Genomic DNA, 14,087 nt, shown 5'->3' on the forward strand with positions numbered 1-14,087 from the left:
TCCTCTCTTTACTTTCATTAGCATCTGCGACCTGTCGCCCAACTCACATGTAATAAACCCCTTACGAAAAATGGCCAAATGAAAGAAAGAAAACACGACCTTTCAAGACAGGTGGGAGGGAGACTCTGACCCCAGAGTTTGATGAACTTGCATCGAAGAAGAGATGCCAAGTATCTGGTTTAGACCCAGGTGCATCAGAGTAAATCACAGTGTAGCAAGCTAAGCTTGGATTAATATTTTCTTTGGTTAACTTTGGACTGTTCATAGTTGAAAGATTGGATTTTCATTGAAGCAAGTTGTTATTTTTTTGACTTGTTGGCTTGTGAAAAAAAAAACATTTCAAAGGAGCTTAAAGGCTATCGAGAAATATTATTTATTGAATATTTTATTTCTCATTTCTTAATGCTTCTTCTGGAAAGAGTTTAACCAAAACTATTATTAAACATTTATTTTAATAAGAATAAGTTTAACATTACATATGTTGAAAGAAGAGAAAACATGCAGATGTTGTTGAAAATTTTCAATAAATATTTAGTTTGGCCCACGATTTAGTCCAAGTTTTTAATTTTGGCCCTCTGTGAATTTGAGTTTGACACCCCTGGGATAGTTGATTGGGGCAGGTTTTCAGTACCCTCCCAGGAACACCGTCCAGTCCTGTCACCTTGTGAAGGTTCACCCTCTTGAATGATGTTCTGACATCTTCCTCAGAGTCAGATACCACAGGGTCTTCAGCTTTTTCAGGGATCCTGGAAGGCACTATTTTATTTTTCTTTTCAAAGTGGTCATAGAAGGTGTTCACCTCATCAGACAATGAAGCATTACAGCCTTTGTTTTGTAGGCTGTAATGGCCTGCACTCCCTGCCATGGCTGGCGAGTATCTGTCTCTAGCCTCTTCCGGTACTGACACTTTGCTTCGGAGATGGCCTTCTGCAGGTTGTACCTCAACTTCTTGTAAAAATCTTGATCCCCGACCTTAAACAACCTTGTTCTCTCCCTCAGCAGGGTGTGGATTCTCTGATTGGGGAACACCTGGTATGTGCATGTGGGCACACACTCATCCTCACACGTCTTGATGAAGTTGGTGGCACCTGTTGCATATTCATTCAAATCTATGGATTAGTTCTTGAATATGTTCTAGTCCGCCTCCCTCGACCACACTTTTGCCGTCTTCATCACTGGTGCTGTGGTCTTCAGTCTCTGCTTGTACGCCAGGAGTAGGAGTACAGCCAGGTGATCACAGAGACCTGGCTAAACATGGACATTCCAGACATGGCGTGGCTGCCCAATCTACCTGCCAAGGGAGAGATGCGTTTTTCATGGTGGTGGAGCAATGTTCGAGTGTGCTGCTTCCCCTGGTCTCACATGTGACGTGTTGGTGGTAGTTTGTCAGAGATTTCTTCAGGTTGGCCTGATTGAAGTCTCCCACAATGATCGGGAAGGCTTGGATGACCTGACTCATAGCTATTAATCACAGTGCTCAGTCCTTCCAATGCCTACCTGACATTAGCCTGGGGTGGAATGTACACTGCGACCAGGATGATGGCGGTTAACTCCCTTGGCAGGTTGATTGGGCAGCATTTGTTCGCCAGATGTTCCAGGTCAGGGGAGCAGATCTGGGACATGACTATCACATCTGTGCACCACGATGAATTGATGATGACACAAACGCCGCTATTCGGTCAGCGTGATGGAAGGTGTAGCCTTTGGGCTGCAGCACCATGCCCGGAATGTCCATGTTTAGGTAAGTCTCTGTGAAGCATATCATGCAGGACTCCCTGATGATTCTCGGATTTTGTAGTCTGGTTTGGAGTTCATCCAGTTTGTTCTCCAAGGACTGTATTTTGGCAAGTAGGATGGTAGGGGGCAGAAGCCTCAGATCCTGGTGTCTCAACCTAACCTGTCGCCCCCCCCCCCTCTGCGCCCAAGTGGTCAGGTCTTCTTTACCTGGCCTGTTGGTAGTTGTATTGTCTGAGCCCTGTCCCTTTAAATCCTTCTTGATGTTTGACTCACCTGATCGATGGTGTTTTAAAACTTCAGTGGTATTGGAATGGTAACTATGTGAGCAGTTTAAAGCTTCCACATTTTAACATTGCACACCAACCTCCAACATGGGAGTTTATCAAAGATCTTCAGAGATTCAAAACTCATTACATCCACAAGAGGAAAGAAATATCCTCTTTGTCCCCAATTGTTCATCATTCCAGCAACTTTCATGTTTTGATCAAGCCCCCTCCACATCTACCAAACACTAGTGGATACAAGCCTCGCCTATCCAACTTTTCTTCTTAATATTTATTTTGAGCATTAATCTAATAAATCTAACCTGAACTGGTTCCAATGCTTTAATTGTTTACTGAAATAAGGAGCCCAATAGTGTAGGTAGCACTTTGGATGTCATGCAATGCTTCTGCTATTTTTGCACCATTTAAAAAAATATTTTTATTGTTCAGTGTTTTTATTTTGCTGTTCTTCACTTTTTTAAAGAGTAGAATGTATCCTCTTCTGAGAATGTTTTCTCCCATTTGAAAATAACTCAGAAGTGTGACATTTTTAATCTAAATAACTAAATTTTGCTCCATCAATCTTCTACACATGCATGAAGGTCTTTACTCAGAATATTGTAGCTAGGTTAATATACTTTCCTGATCAAGCTGGCTCTAAATGGCTATTCAATATCGGGCAGTTTTAAATACCCAGTAATCATTTTAAAAAGTAACTGTATTTGTATTGTAGTTTAGCAGCATGTGACATGATGTGTCACAGCTGTCAGTCACACTTGACATGTAGACAAGTCATTTTGCATGATTTACAAAATTAGTCACTGTGTGCTGCTAAAATTTGCATTGTTGGCATTGGGTAATGTTAACCAATGGTCTTGATAAATCCCTGGGGTGAAGAATTATACCAATTTTAGGTCATAACTGGCAGAAACACTGAAGCGATTCGACGTTGATTTATCTTTAACTGCCCCATGTTTTAATAGGTGTGTGATGAACCTCATCCTCTCCTGGTAAAAGAGATGATTCAGCACTGTATTAATGCAAACATCGATGAGGCATATAAGGTAGGTTGTACAGATGATCATTTGCCAACTTAAATAATCTTCTATTAGATTTCCACACACACTTATCAACACACCTTGTGCTTTTATGATCTGTAAAGAAAATAAGGGGTTTCTTGAATAAATGCTTCAATTCTACATTCAGCTGGGCCATTGGCAGTTGACCTCGAAATCCAATATTATTCTGCATGTTCAAATTATTACAGTGCTTTCTTAACAAAAACGTTGCCTTATTTGTTTCTTTGCTTTAATACAATTCTGCAGAGAAGTAGTTTAGGACTTTTTTTCTGTTCCTCTCTGACAACCGCTCAACTAACTTGTCCTCAACATCCCCTTCCATCTTATGTTCTCCATTCCCTGTTATAGTTTCATCAGTATAGGCCCACCTCTTCTTTTAAAGCCCTCATGCAATCAAAGTGAGTTCTCTGCCTTCTTTCAAATCTATTACAGGTACACAATCCTTTATCCAGAACCCTTGGGGGACAGTGTGTTCCAAATTTAGGATTTTTCCGGATATTGGAAAGCTAGATTTAAGACCACCCGAATTGTGCTGCCGTATCCACCCCCACCCCCTTCCAGTCATGATGCCGTCTCCCCCACCCCCATCCGCCCGACGCTGCCGTCTCTACCCCCCCCATCCGCCCGCCTCGCGCTGCCGGTCTCTCGCCCGCCCGCCCCGCGCTGCCGGTCTCTCGCCCGCCCGCCCCGCGCTGCCGGTCTCTCGCCCGCCCGCCCCGCGCTGCCGGTCTCTCGCCCGCCCGCCCCGCGCTGCCGGTCTCTCGCCCGCCCGCCCCGCGCTGCCGGTCTCTCGCCCGCCCGCCCCGCGCTGCCGGTCTCTCGCCCGCCCGCCCCGCGCTGCCGGTCTCTCGCCCGCCCGCCCCGCGCTGCCGGTCTCTCGCCCGCCCGCCCCGCGCTGCCGGTCTCTCGCCCGCCCGCCCCGCGCTGCCGGTCTCTCGCCCGCCCGCCCCGCGCTGCCGGTCTCTCGCCCGCCCGCCCCGCGCTGCCGGTCTCTCGCCCGCCCGCCCCGCGCTGCCGGTCTCTCGCCCGCCCGCCCCGCGCTGCCGGTCTCTCGCCCGCCCGCCCCGCGCTGCCGGTCTCTCGCCCGCCCGCCCCGCGCTGCCGGTCTCTCGCCCGCCCGCCCCGCGCTGCCGGTCTCTCGCCCGCCCGCCCCGCGCTGCCGGTCTCTCTCCCCATTTGCCAAATTTTGGAGCTTTCTGGATTTTAGATGACCGGATAAAGGATTGTGTACCTGTACTTGTTTGAAAGCTTCCAAAATATTGTCTCTGCCTCTACATTTTTCCCTCTTTTCAGACTTCTCTGAACTTTGAATTTTAATCTGTTTCTTTCGTTGGCAGCCCAAGACATTACCGTTTTATCTCTTCTGATTACTGGCAAGTGTGTTTCATTAGCCTTTCCTTATGATCTCTTTCTGCATCTGTTGTTATCATTCAAAGGTTGTTGCTCATCTCTGGAAACTGGGATATTCACCTGAGGACATCATTGGCAATATCTTCAGAGTCTGTAAAACATTCCAAATGCAGGAGTACTTGAAACTGGAGTTTATAAAGGTAGGAAGTGTTGAAGTGTGTAACCTGGGTTTTCAGATTGGAATTGCTTTATATTGTTTTTGCAGTAACTTTTAAAAACTGGGTAAATCATTGTTTCATGCTGATATTGAATTGCTAGAATGCAATCTTCGAACCATAGAAGAACTACAGCAGGGAAATGGGCCCTTTGGCCCTTCTAGTCTGTGCCAATTTACTTTTCTGCATATTCCCACTGACCTGCACCAGGACCATATCCCTCCATACCCCTCCCATTCATGTACTTATCCAAATTTTTCTTAAATGTAAAAATTGAGCCTGCATTCACCAATTCAGGTAGCAGCTCGTTCCACACTCCCACAGTTCTCTGTGTAAAGAAGTTCCCCCAAAACTTTTCCTTCAATTTTTATCTCACCTATCCTCAGTGGAAAAAGCTTGCTTTCATTTACTCTGTCTGTACCCATCATAATTTTGTATACCTCTTTCAAATCTCCCCTCATTCTTCTATGCTCCAGAGAATAAAGTCCTAACCTATTTAACCTTTCCTTCTTGCTTGCAGTTTTTGACTACTCCATTTGTCTTAAACATTTGTATGATGTGTTGGGTGTTGTGGCGGTTCTATTGCTGGGCCATTAATCCAGGGGTCTGGTTTAGGAATCCAGGATTCTGAGGAGAAATTATATCATGGTAGCTGCAGAATTTAATTAAAAAATGTTTTTAAATAGATGCACTTAGATGACCATGAAACTAGGGGGGTTGACATAAAATATGCCAAACTCCTAAATTCACCAATATCCTGGAGAAAAGTAAAACTGTTGTCTACCCAGTCTGACCTTTCTCTGACCTGTCATTATGTTTGGCTTTTAAATGCTCTCTGATATGGCTATTGAGGTGCTCAGTTCAAGGACTATTGGAAACAGACACAGGGAGAATATGCAAACTCCTCACAGATGCCACGATCAGTCAGGATTGAATCCAGATCTGTGGCACTGAGAGGCAGCTGTGACACTTGGCCGCACATATTATTGGAAATTTCAGAATCAAAATGTATTGTTGTCATCACGTCACATCAGCCTTTTTTTTTTTTTTTGCAGCATTTCAGGTGCAATATTGCTTTACATTAAGAAACTAAATTGGTGCAAGAGAAAGTGAGGTAGTATCTGGGGTTCATTGTCCATTCAGAAATATGATGACAGAAGCTGTTTCTGGGTGTTCATCTTCAGGCTCCTGTACCTCCTTCCTGATGGTAGCAGTGAGAAGAGGGCATGGCCTGGGTGGTGAGGGTCATTGAGGATAGAGGCTGCTTTCTTGTGACATCACCTCTTGTAGATGTCCTTAATGGACTGAAGGTTGAGGCCCATGATGGCTGAGTTCACAGACAGTGATGCAATGGGTCAGAACGCTCTCCGCAATACACTTGTAGAAATTTGTGAGGGTCTTTGGATACATGCCAAATCTCCTCAAACTCCTCACAGAGTATATCTGTTGGTGAGCCTTCTTCATCATTGTATCGACTGGAGGCCCAGGATAGATTTTCAGAGAAGTTGACACCCAGGAATTTGAACCCTTTCCACTGCTGAACCCTCGACGAGGACGGGTTTGGGTTCTCCTGATTTCTCCTTCCTGAATTCCACAATCAATTCCTTTTGCTAATGTTGGGTGTGACACCACTCAACCAGCTGATCTATCTCACTCCTGTACACTTCTTCATTGCCATCTGTGATTCTGCCAATGACCGTGGGTCACCAATTTTTATTCTTCACGTGGGTGAGAGAACCAGTGAGTGGTCTTACTTTCACCTTTTGCAAAAACCTTGGAAGGCCTTTACCTCAAATAGCACAATGTACACAAAAACTCTTGCTGTTTCCTTTTACTTGTCTGAGTTATTCTGGTATACTTGTTTTTAGAAATGTTTATCCTTTCTTCTCCCCAATGTGTGAAGATCTTCCCTTAAAATTTATTTTTGGATCACATTCTTTGTTTATCTGTGAATTCTCATTGTATGCATAATATATCTAAACCATGATTTAACTTGTAAATTGTTTATAACATAGTAAAAAATCTAGGTAATTTGATGAGCCCTGAGTAGAGAGGGTCAGTTTTGCTGTGGCACTGGGTTTCAAGCACCTTTTCTGCAACTGTTGAATATTATGAACATTGTTTTGTTTGATGTTATGAGTTTGAACTTCAATTTTTTGTGCTGCTTTGCTGATCTTCGACAAATGTTCATAGTAAAATCAATGGAATCTTTCGGTTTTTGCAGTAGTTGGAGGATGCTTCCGTGATCGATGAGAGATAATCTTAATGGAGGCATCAAAAGCAAGGTGTCGAGTTGAGGCTGTGATTTACTTCTTGGTTGGATGTGACATTGAGTGGATCATGAATCAAAGGCTGTGCCAAAGGTTTGGCCTTGTGGGAAGAGAAGGAAGCAAGGGATGGGGAAAAGATTGAACAATGGTGCTGTTACCACATGATCCTTTCTCAGAGATCTGTATTTAAACCCTTATGGCAAAGCAAATTGAATGGTTTATCTGTAATGAGATGAGACGTTATTGCTGTGCGGCTGCATCTTTTTTGAGTTAAAATGTAAAACCGATGAGTGTTAAGCATGGATTTCCAGGAAGAGCATCAGATGGGAATGTCAGATTTAATTTTCAGGCTTTGTTTCCTGCCAAGTTGATTTTTATTTTTCCACTTTTGCAATAATGTTTTGAAAGTTGTAACAGTTTGAGATTCAGAAAGACTATATAATTTGAACTTCCTTTCCTTTGCAATTGATATTATGGGTGATGTAAGATTTATTTGGCAAAACTTTCACCTTCATGACACAATAGTCATTTCCATTGGTAAGTGACACTGAATAAAGCTTCAAAAATTGTAATATCCATTTAGAAAGCCACTCAGAAGCAAAAGAACAATGGAGATTGATTTTTACAATTAAAATGTAACTAATGCGCAAACAAATGAATGGTAGTTTATTGTTTATTGATAAAGTAAATCCTCCTTTCTTCCTGCAGGAGATTGGCTACACTCACATGAGGATTGCAGAAGGAGTGAATTCCTTGTTGCAAATGGCAGGGTTACTGGCTCGACTTTGTCAAAAGACTTCAACTCCACCTGCAAGTTGACCCATGAGTTTTAATCTCCAATTTGCTTTTTGTTTATAAAGCTTGGATGTGAATTAAATGCATAGACAGTTGTTAGTTACACGTGATCACTCTTCCTGTATATTCAAAACTTTGTAGATCAGCTCTTGTAACCTATTGTGTAACTTTTTTAAAATTGATATAATAAATGAAATGATCATATTTATCATTTTTCTTAATTTTCTCATTTCAATCCAAATTATTACCTGGCAGTCATTTTAATAACACTTTTGAACTTGTTTACTTCTCTATATGAGGTAGGTGGTGCAGTAGTTTGCAGCTTTGATTATGTTAACACTTGCATTTGATATTTTCACCCAGATAGGATCTAGATTTGTGGGTAAAGGCATAGAAGCTGCAAATTAAAACATTTGTTCTAAAGGTCATGTAAATGCCCGTATTCATGCTGCAGCCTGCAAATGATGCTCACATCAGCACAAGCATGGAGACCACACTTAAATATATGAGAGAATGAGTCTTTCAGTCAATCTGCAAGCAGTGGCCCTCTACCAGCCTGCCCCTACTGCTCAAATCTGATAGTGATTCATGACAGAAAATGCGCCCTGCTTCCCATAGCCCATTACTACTTCCCAGCAGGCAATAATCTACTGGAGGTGTGTCTCTACTTCCCAGTAAAGGATGATATTGATGATGGGATCCATGATTGTCTTCAACATGCTAGTGAAGCCCATTGATAAGTTGAGAAAATAGCATCTTAAAGTCAAAATCTCAAAACTGGAATAAAACTCGTGTACTGTGATCCCTGCCCTCATATACACTTCTGAGACTCTTGACTGCATTCAGTGGTCACCCCTCAAGACAGTGGAAAGGCACAGCAAATTCATTGGAAAGATGTGAACCAATGTCACTGTTCTCTACTGGGCCAACATCCTGAATCGTTGAGATCTTTGACATACTTGGTGGCTATTGCCATTGTAGACCCTGTTGTTTACACTCAAAATGGATAATCTTCTGATAGAGCTGGGAATAGAGATCATCATTTGGTCAGGATTATCAATGTCCCCACTGACTTCTTGGAGTTTTTTTGCTCCTGACCGTTCAAACTAAAAGCACATTCAGGAGAGTGTGGAGAACCACAAGGCTGCACATCAAACGCACACAGGAGCCCAGTGTAAATGGCTGAAGGTGTGCATCTCCTCCCCATCTAATCACCCACCTGTTTGCCTTGTCTATCAGCTCTTGCCCCATCTGTGGAAATGTCTGCAGTGCCCATCTCCATGTTCAAACCTGCAAAACTGGAGTGAAAAGACATCATCCCAGATCCAAAGCAACTGCCCCGAAGGTGGAGTTTGAAATGTGTGCGCTAATTTCTCCTTCCGGTAATAGAGAAGGTACAGAGTGTAGAATTGAAAGAATGGAATTTTGTGCTCAAATTTCCAAACAGCAGACTGCTATATTTAATGGATGATCCTGACCGATCATTAGATTAAAACCCATTTATCCGTCTTGCCCTTTGCCTGTTCCCAAAGTGGTAAGATGTGATCCCTTGACTCGTAAGATTCATTGTAGATAATTAGGTATGATTATTGCTTTCCCAATCCATGAAATTGTTTGTCAATTTAGTGGAATTGGCAATGAATTAGCATAGTTGTCACGTGGGAGATTTCCACATTTTTGTTTTTTTCTGAGATCCCAATTTAAATTACAGCCTGAGAAAAGTACCATGTGATTCAGTGTCACATGAGGCCCCTAAATTCCCGGCAACTTTGCATTACTTAACAGTCGTGACCATTCTTTAGGGGAATAAGCATGTGCTGATACCTTTAAATCAGTAAATATTGTTGATGTATCTCAGTAATGTCACAATGTTGAAAATGCACATACTCAGGGGATTTACGGATGTTTCTTTTAATATCTGTTGACATGAGCAGTTACAAGATTCTGAAGAAAAACAATCTGGAATGAATGTGGAAAAATTTGATCATGAGTGAGTACAGATGAAAATCAAAAAGGTAGATGTGGGAGATCTAGAATACTTGAAAATGCCAGAAGCGTTCAGTGAGTCAGACAGCATTGGAGGAAAATGAAACCATGTCCTTGGTCAGAGAAAAACCAAGTTAGCAGAGAGGGTGGAAGAGGGATGGATTCTTCTTTGGCTTGGCTTTGCGGACGAAGATTTATGGAGGGGGTAAATGTCCACGTCAGCTGCAGGCTCGTTTGTGGCTGACAAGTCCGATGCGGGACAGGCAGACACGGTTGCAGCGGTTGCAGGGGAAAATTGGTTGGTTGGGGTTGGGTGTTGGGTTTTTCCTCCTTTGCCTTTTGTCAGTGAGGTGTGCTCTGCGGTCTTCTTCAAAGGAGGTTGCTACCCGCCGAACTGTGAGGCGCCAAGATGCACAGTTTGAGGCAATATCAGCCCACTGGCGGTGGCCAGTAGGGATGGATTAGGGAAGGGGAATAAGCCTGAAAGGACAAAAGTAGGAATGCATCATTCACTCAGTGGGTTAACAGGCAACTAGTGAGAGGGAGGGATTCAAGGTTCTTTTATTTTCCTTTAAAAAGCAAAATGTAATATTGCATGAAATTTACTTTAGTCTACAGAAGGCAGACAAAGAATTGCCATCAGCAGAAATTGTCTGGCAGCCCTTACAGTTAGAGAAAAAGAAGCAAAAGGGAGTCCTTTCTTTCCCCCCCCCCCCCCCCACCAAGTCACTGAGTGTCCATGGATTCGCCTTCAGTGCTCCCGCAGCCTGATTTTATTCCAAAGAACAGGAAGGCATAAGAATAAAGAGATATTAACAAAGATAAAAGAGAATGTTGGTCTGGATTCCTCCCAGACAGTCTTCAGTCCCTGTTTCTTGCACCTTTCTATTCTTTGCCTTTTCCTTGAAGGGCTCAGGCCTGAAACTTTGGTAATATATCTTTACCTCCTATGAACGCTGAGAGACTGGGTGAGTTCCTCCAGCATTTCTGGGTGTTTTTACCGAACCATCAGCAAACCGAGCTGATCCAAACCTCAGGAAACCCTTAGCTCCTCTGCATCCTCTCGTAGCCCTGTTCTGATATCTAGTACCCATCCAGCCAGACTTCAACAGTCAGCAGGCTGGTCTGAGTCCATTGACTGCGTGGGTTCTTCGATTCGATTCAGCAACCACTCTCCACCTGTATGTTCTTCAGCCTCATATCCCCTTGCTGCTCCACAGCTGTGGTCACCATCCTGTGGGTGGTCTCTGCTTCTCCTTCTTAAACGAGGTGGTCTTCCTGTTTTCTGGAGCCCTGCACTAGTCCTTCCCAGGAGTCTGAAAGCCTTCATGGTCACTGCAGAACATGAGGTTGCAGGATTTTACAACAAACCACTGTTGGCTCTTTTATCAGGCTGTTTAAAGCTAGTGTGGAATTGACGGCAGTCAGTCTGAGCGGTTGGACCCTGTGGGGTAGCTCTGTGTCTCCACTCCCTGCTCTCCATGGGTCCACACCAGCAGAGGTGCTGCCGTAACAGTGGCTCCAGCTCCTATGCTCTAAGGAAAGTGGCATATTGGAGATCAGGTCTATGTGTAAAGAAAAATGAGAGTTCAGACTTGTTGTTAGAGTAGATACATGATATCTCAGACAATCCTGAGATTCCCTTTGCCTGCGAGCGAAGCAGAATTGGTAGTGCAAAAAAAACGCAGCATACACATGTAAACAGATAAAGAACTATAAAACTGATATATATTAAAAAATCTAGGTGCACAAGTGGAAGAGACCTTAAATGAGTTCCTGATTGAGTTTGTCGTTGAGGAGTCTGATGGAGGAGGGGTAGCAGCTGTTCCTAAACCTGGTGGTGCGAGTCTTGTGGGATCCAGACCTCTTTTCTGATGGCAGCAGCGAGAACAGAGCATGGGTGGTGGTGAGGGTCTTTGATGATTGTTGCAGCTCTCCGGCGGCAGTGTTCTCTGGCTGTTCTTGATAGTGGGGAGGGTTTTGCTTATGATGTCCTGTGCTGTGTTTACTACCTTTTGCAAGGGTATTGATGTGCCCAAGAGTGTAGTAACCTGCCTTAATGAGTCACGACCAGTAGCACTTGCATCAACAGTGATGAAGTGTTTTGAAAGGCTGGTGTTGAATCATAGCAGCTCCTGTCTGGGCGGTGATGTGGATCCGTTCCAGTTCACCATCTTACTGGCTCTAGACAAAGCCCTGGAACAACTGGACCATGATGCAGCCAGTCAGCACACATTCTACCAGGGTTTATGGTGTCATACCAAACCTCCGCAAACTCCTGAGGAAGTAGAGGTGCTGATGAGCTTTCTTCACGACGCCATTAGTGTGTTAGCTCCAAGAACTTAAATTTGCTCACCCTCTCCACCTCTGATCCCCCAGTGATCACTGAATTGTACACTTCTGGTTTTCCCTTCCTTAAGTCCTTAGTTTTGGTGACATTGAATGGAAGGCTGTTGTTGATGCACCATTCGGCCAAGTTTTCGATCTCCATCCTGTCTGCTGACTCATCACTTTCCTTGATACAACCCACGGCCGTGGGATCATCAGCAAATTTGTAGACGATGTTGTTGTTTTACCGAGCCACAGTCGTAGGTGTAAAGTGAGTGCAGCAAGGGGCTGAGAACACAGCCCTGTGGTGCTCCGGTACTGATGGAGATTGTGGAGGAGATGTTCTTACCAATCCTCACTGATTGTGGTCTGGAGATAAGGAATGATCCAACTACACAGTGGGGTGTTAACTCCTAGGTCTGGAATTTGCTGATCTGTTTTGAGGAGATGATAGTGTTAAATGTCAAACTGTAGTTGATAAAGAGCAACCTGATGAATGCATTTTTACTGTCCAGTTGTTCCTTACTACACTTTTGGGCACAGTATGATTGACACCTGTTTGAAACAGGTGGGTACCATGCCCTGCTGGAGTGAGATATTGAAGATATCCATGAATACCTTGTTAAGTTAGTCAGCACAGATTTTTAATACTCACCCAGGTTCTCTATCCAGGGTGAATGCTTTCCTCAGATTCACTCTCCTCACATCATCCTCCTATACAGACAGGATGGAATCATCAAGGAATACTGGGGTGTGGAGGGGTGGTTCTTTGCTATTACTGTTGTCAAATTAGGTGTAGAAGGCATTGAGCTTGTCTGGGAGCAAAGCTTTGCCACCTGTAACTTTACTGGATTTGGTTTTGTAACAGGTTATGGCATTTAGGCCCTGCCACAGTTGACAGGTATCCCTTGTTCTTTTCATTTTCATCCAGGAGATGACCCACGAGATGGCTTTCTGCAGTTCTTACCTGCTCCTGCTGTACTGATCGGGATCTCGGAACTTAAATCCCTGTAACCTGGCTCTCATTGTTCATCCAGGGTTTCTGGTTGGGGAAAACACTGAATGATTTGGAGCATACTCATCCATAGCTGTTTTGATAAAGTCTGAGACAGCCCTGTTGTACTCATTCAGGTGCTCAGGTGAATCCTTTCAATTTGCTGACTCGAAGTCCTGTAACTGTTCTTCATTTTTTTGGGTGGCAGGTTTGGCCTAGTGGTTAGCGCAACAACTTCACTGTGCCAGCGATCGGGGCCAGGTTGTCTATAAGGAGTTTGAATGTTCTCTGTGTCTGTGTGGATTTTCCCCTGACATTCCAGACTCCCCCCATCATTCGAAACGTACTGGGGGTTGTAGGTTAATTGGAAGTAAATTGAGCGGCACAGACTCTGTGGCTGAAGTGGCCTGTTACCGTACTGTTTGTCTAAAATCAAATTATATCAGTAAGATTGAAATAGTGCAGAGAAGATTTACGAGGATGTTACTAGGGCTTGAACATAGAACATTGCAGCACAGTACAGGCCCTTCGGCCCATGATATTGTGCCAATCTACCCAAGAAAAATACTAAATCCTCCCTACCTCTTACCCTCTTTTTCTTTCATCCATTTAAGTCTCTTAAATGCCCCTATTGTTCCATTCTCTCCCGCCACCCCTGGCAAGGCATTCCAGGCACCCAAAACTGTTTTTTTAAAACTTACCCCTGATGTCTCCCCTAAACTTTCCTGCCTTTATACACATATCCTTTGTTTGAGCTATTCCTGGGGAAAAAAAAGTGCTGGTTGTCTACCTTATCTGTGCTTCTCATAATCTTGTAGATCTCCATCATTACCTCTCATCCTTCTTTGCTCCAAAGAGAAAACTCCCAGCTCTGCTAACCTTGCCTCATCAGATATATTTTCCAATCCAGGAAACATCCTGGTAAATCTCCTCTGCACCCTCTCTATGGCTTCCACATCCTTATAATGAGGTGACCAGAACTGAACACAATATTCTAAGTGTGGTATCACCAGAGATTTATAGAGCTGCAACATTATCTCACAACTCTTGAACTCAATCCCGTGACTAAT

General features: G+C 43.8%; 1 protein-coding gene across 9 annotated transcripts in view; it reads left to right on the plus strand.

Moving 5' to 3' along the window:
- rfc2 (replication factor C (activator 1) 2) overlaps positions 1-7,913 on the plus strand; it is a 79,671-nt gene extending 71,758 nt beyond the window's left edge. For all 9 annotated transcript variants that reach the window (XM_069884970.1, XM_069884967.1, XM_069884966.1 and 6 more), the window contains 3 exons: positions 2,984-3,064; positions 4,516-4,629; positions 7,623-7,913. In XM_069884970.1, coding sequence (XP_069741071.1) covers positions 2,984-3,064; positions 4,516-4,629; positions 7,623-7,733 — 306 coding nt within the window. In that variant the 3' untranslated portion in view covers positions 7,734-7,913. The remainder of the gene's footprint in view (positions 1-2,983; positions 3,065-4,515; positions 4,630-7,622) is intronic.
- The last annotated feature ends 6,174 nt before the right edge of the window (positions 7,914-14,087 follow it).

The sequence above is a fragment of the Narcine bancroftii genome, chromosome 6 (genome assembly GCF_036971445.1).
Source record: "Narcine bancroftii isolate sNarBan1 chromosome 6, sNarBan1.hap1, whole genome shotgun sequence".
NCBI lineage: Eukaryota > Metazoa > Chordata > Chondrichthyes > Torpediniformes > Narcinidae > Narcine > Narcine bancroftii.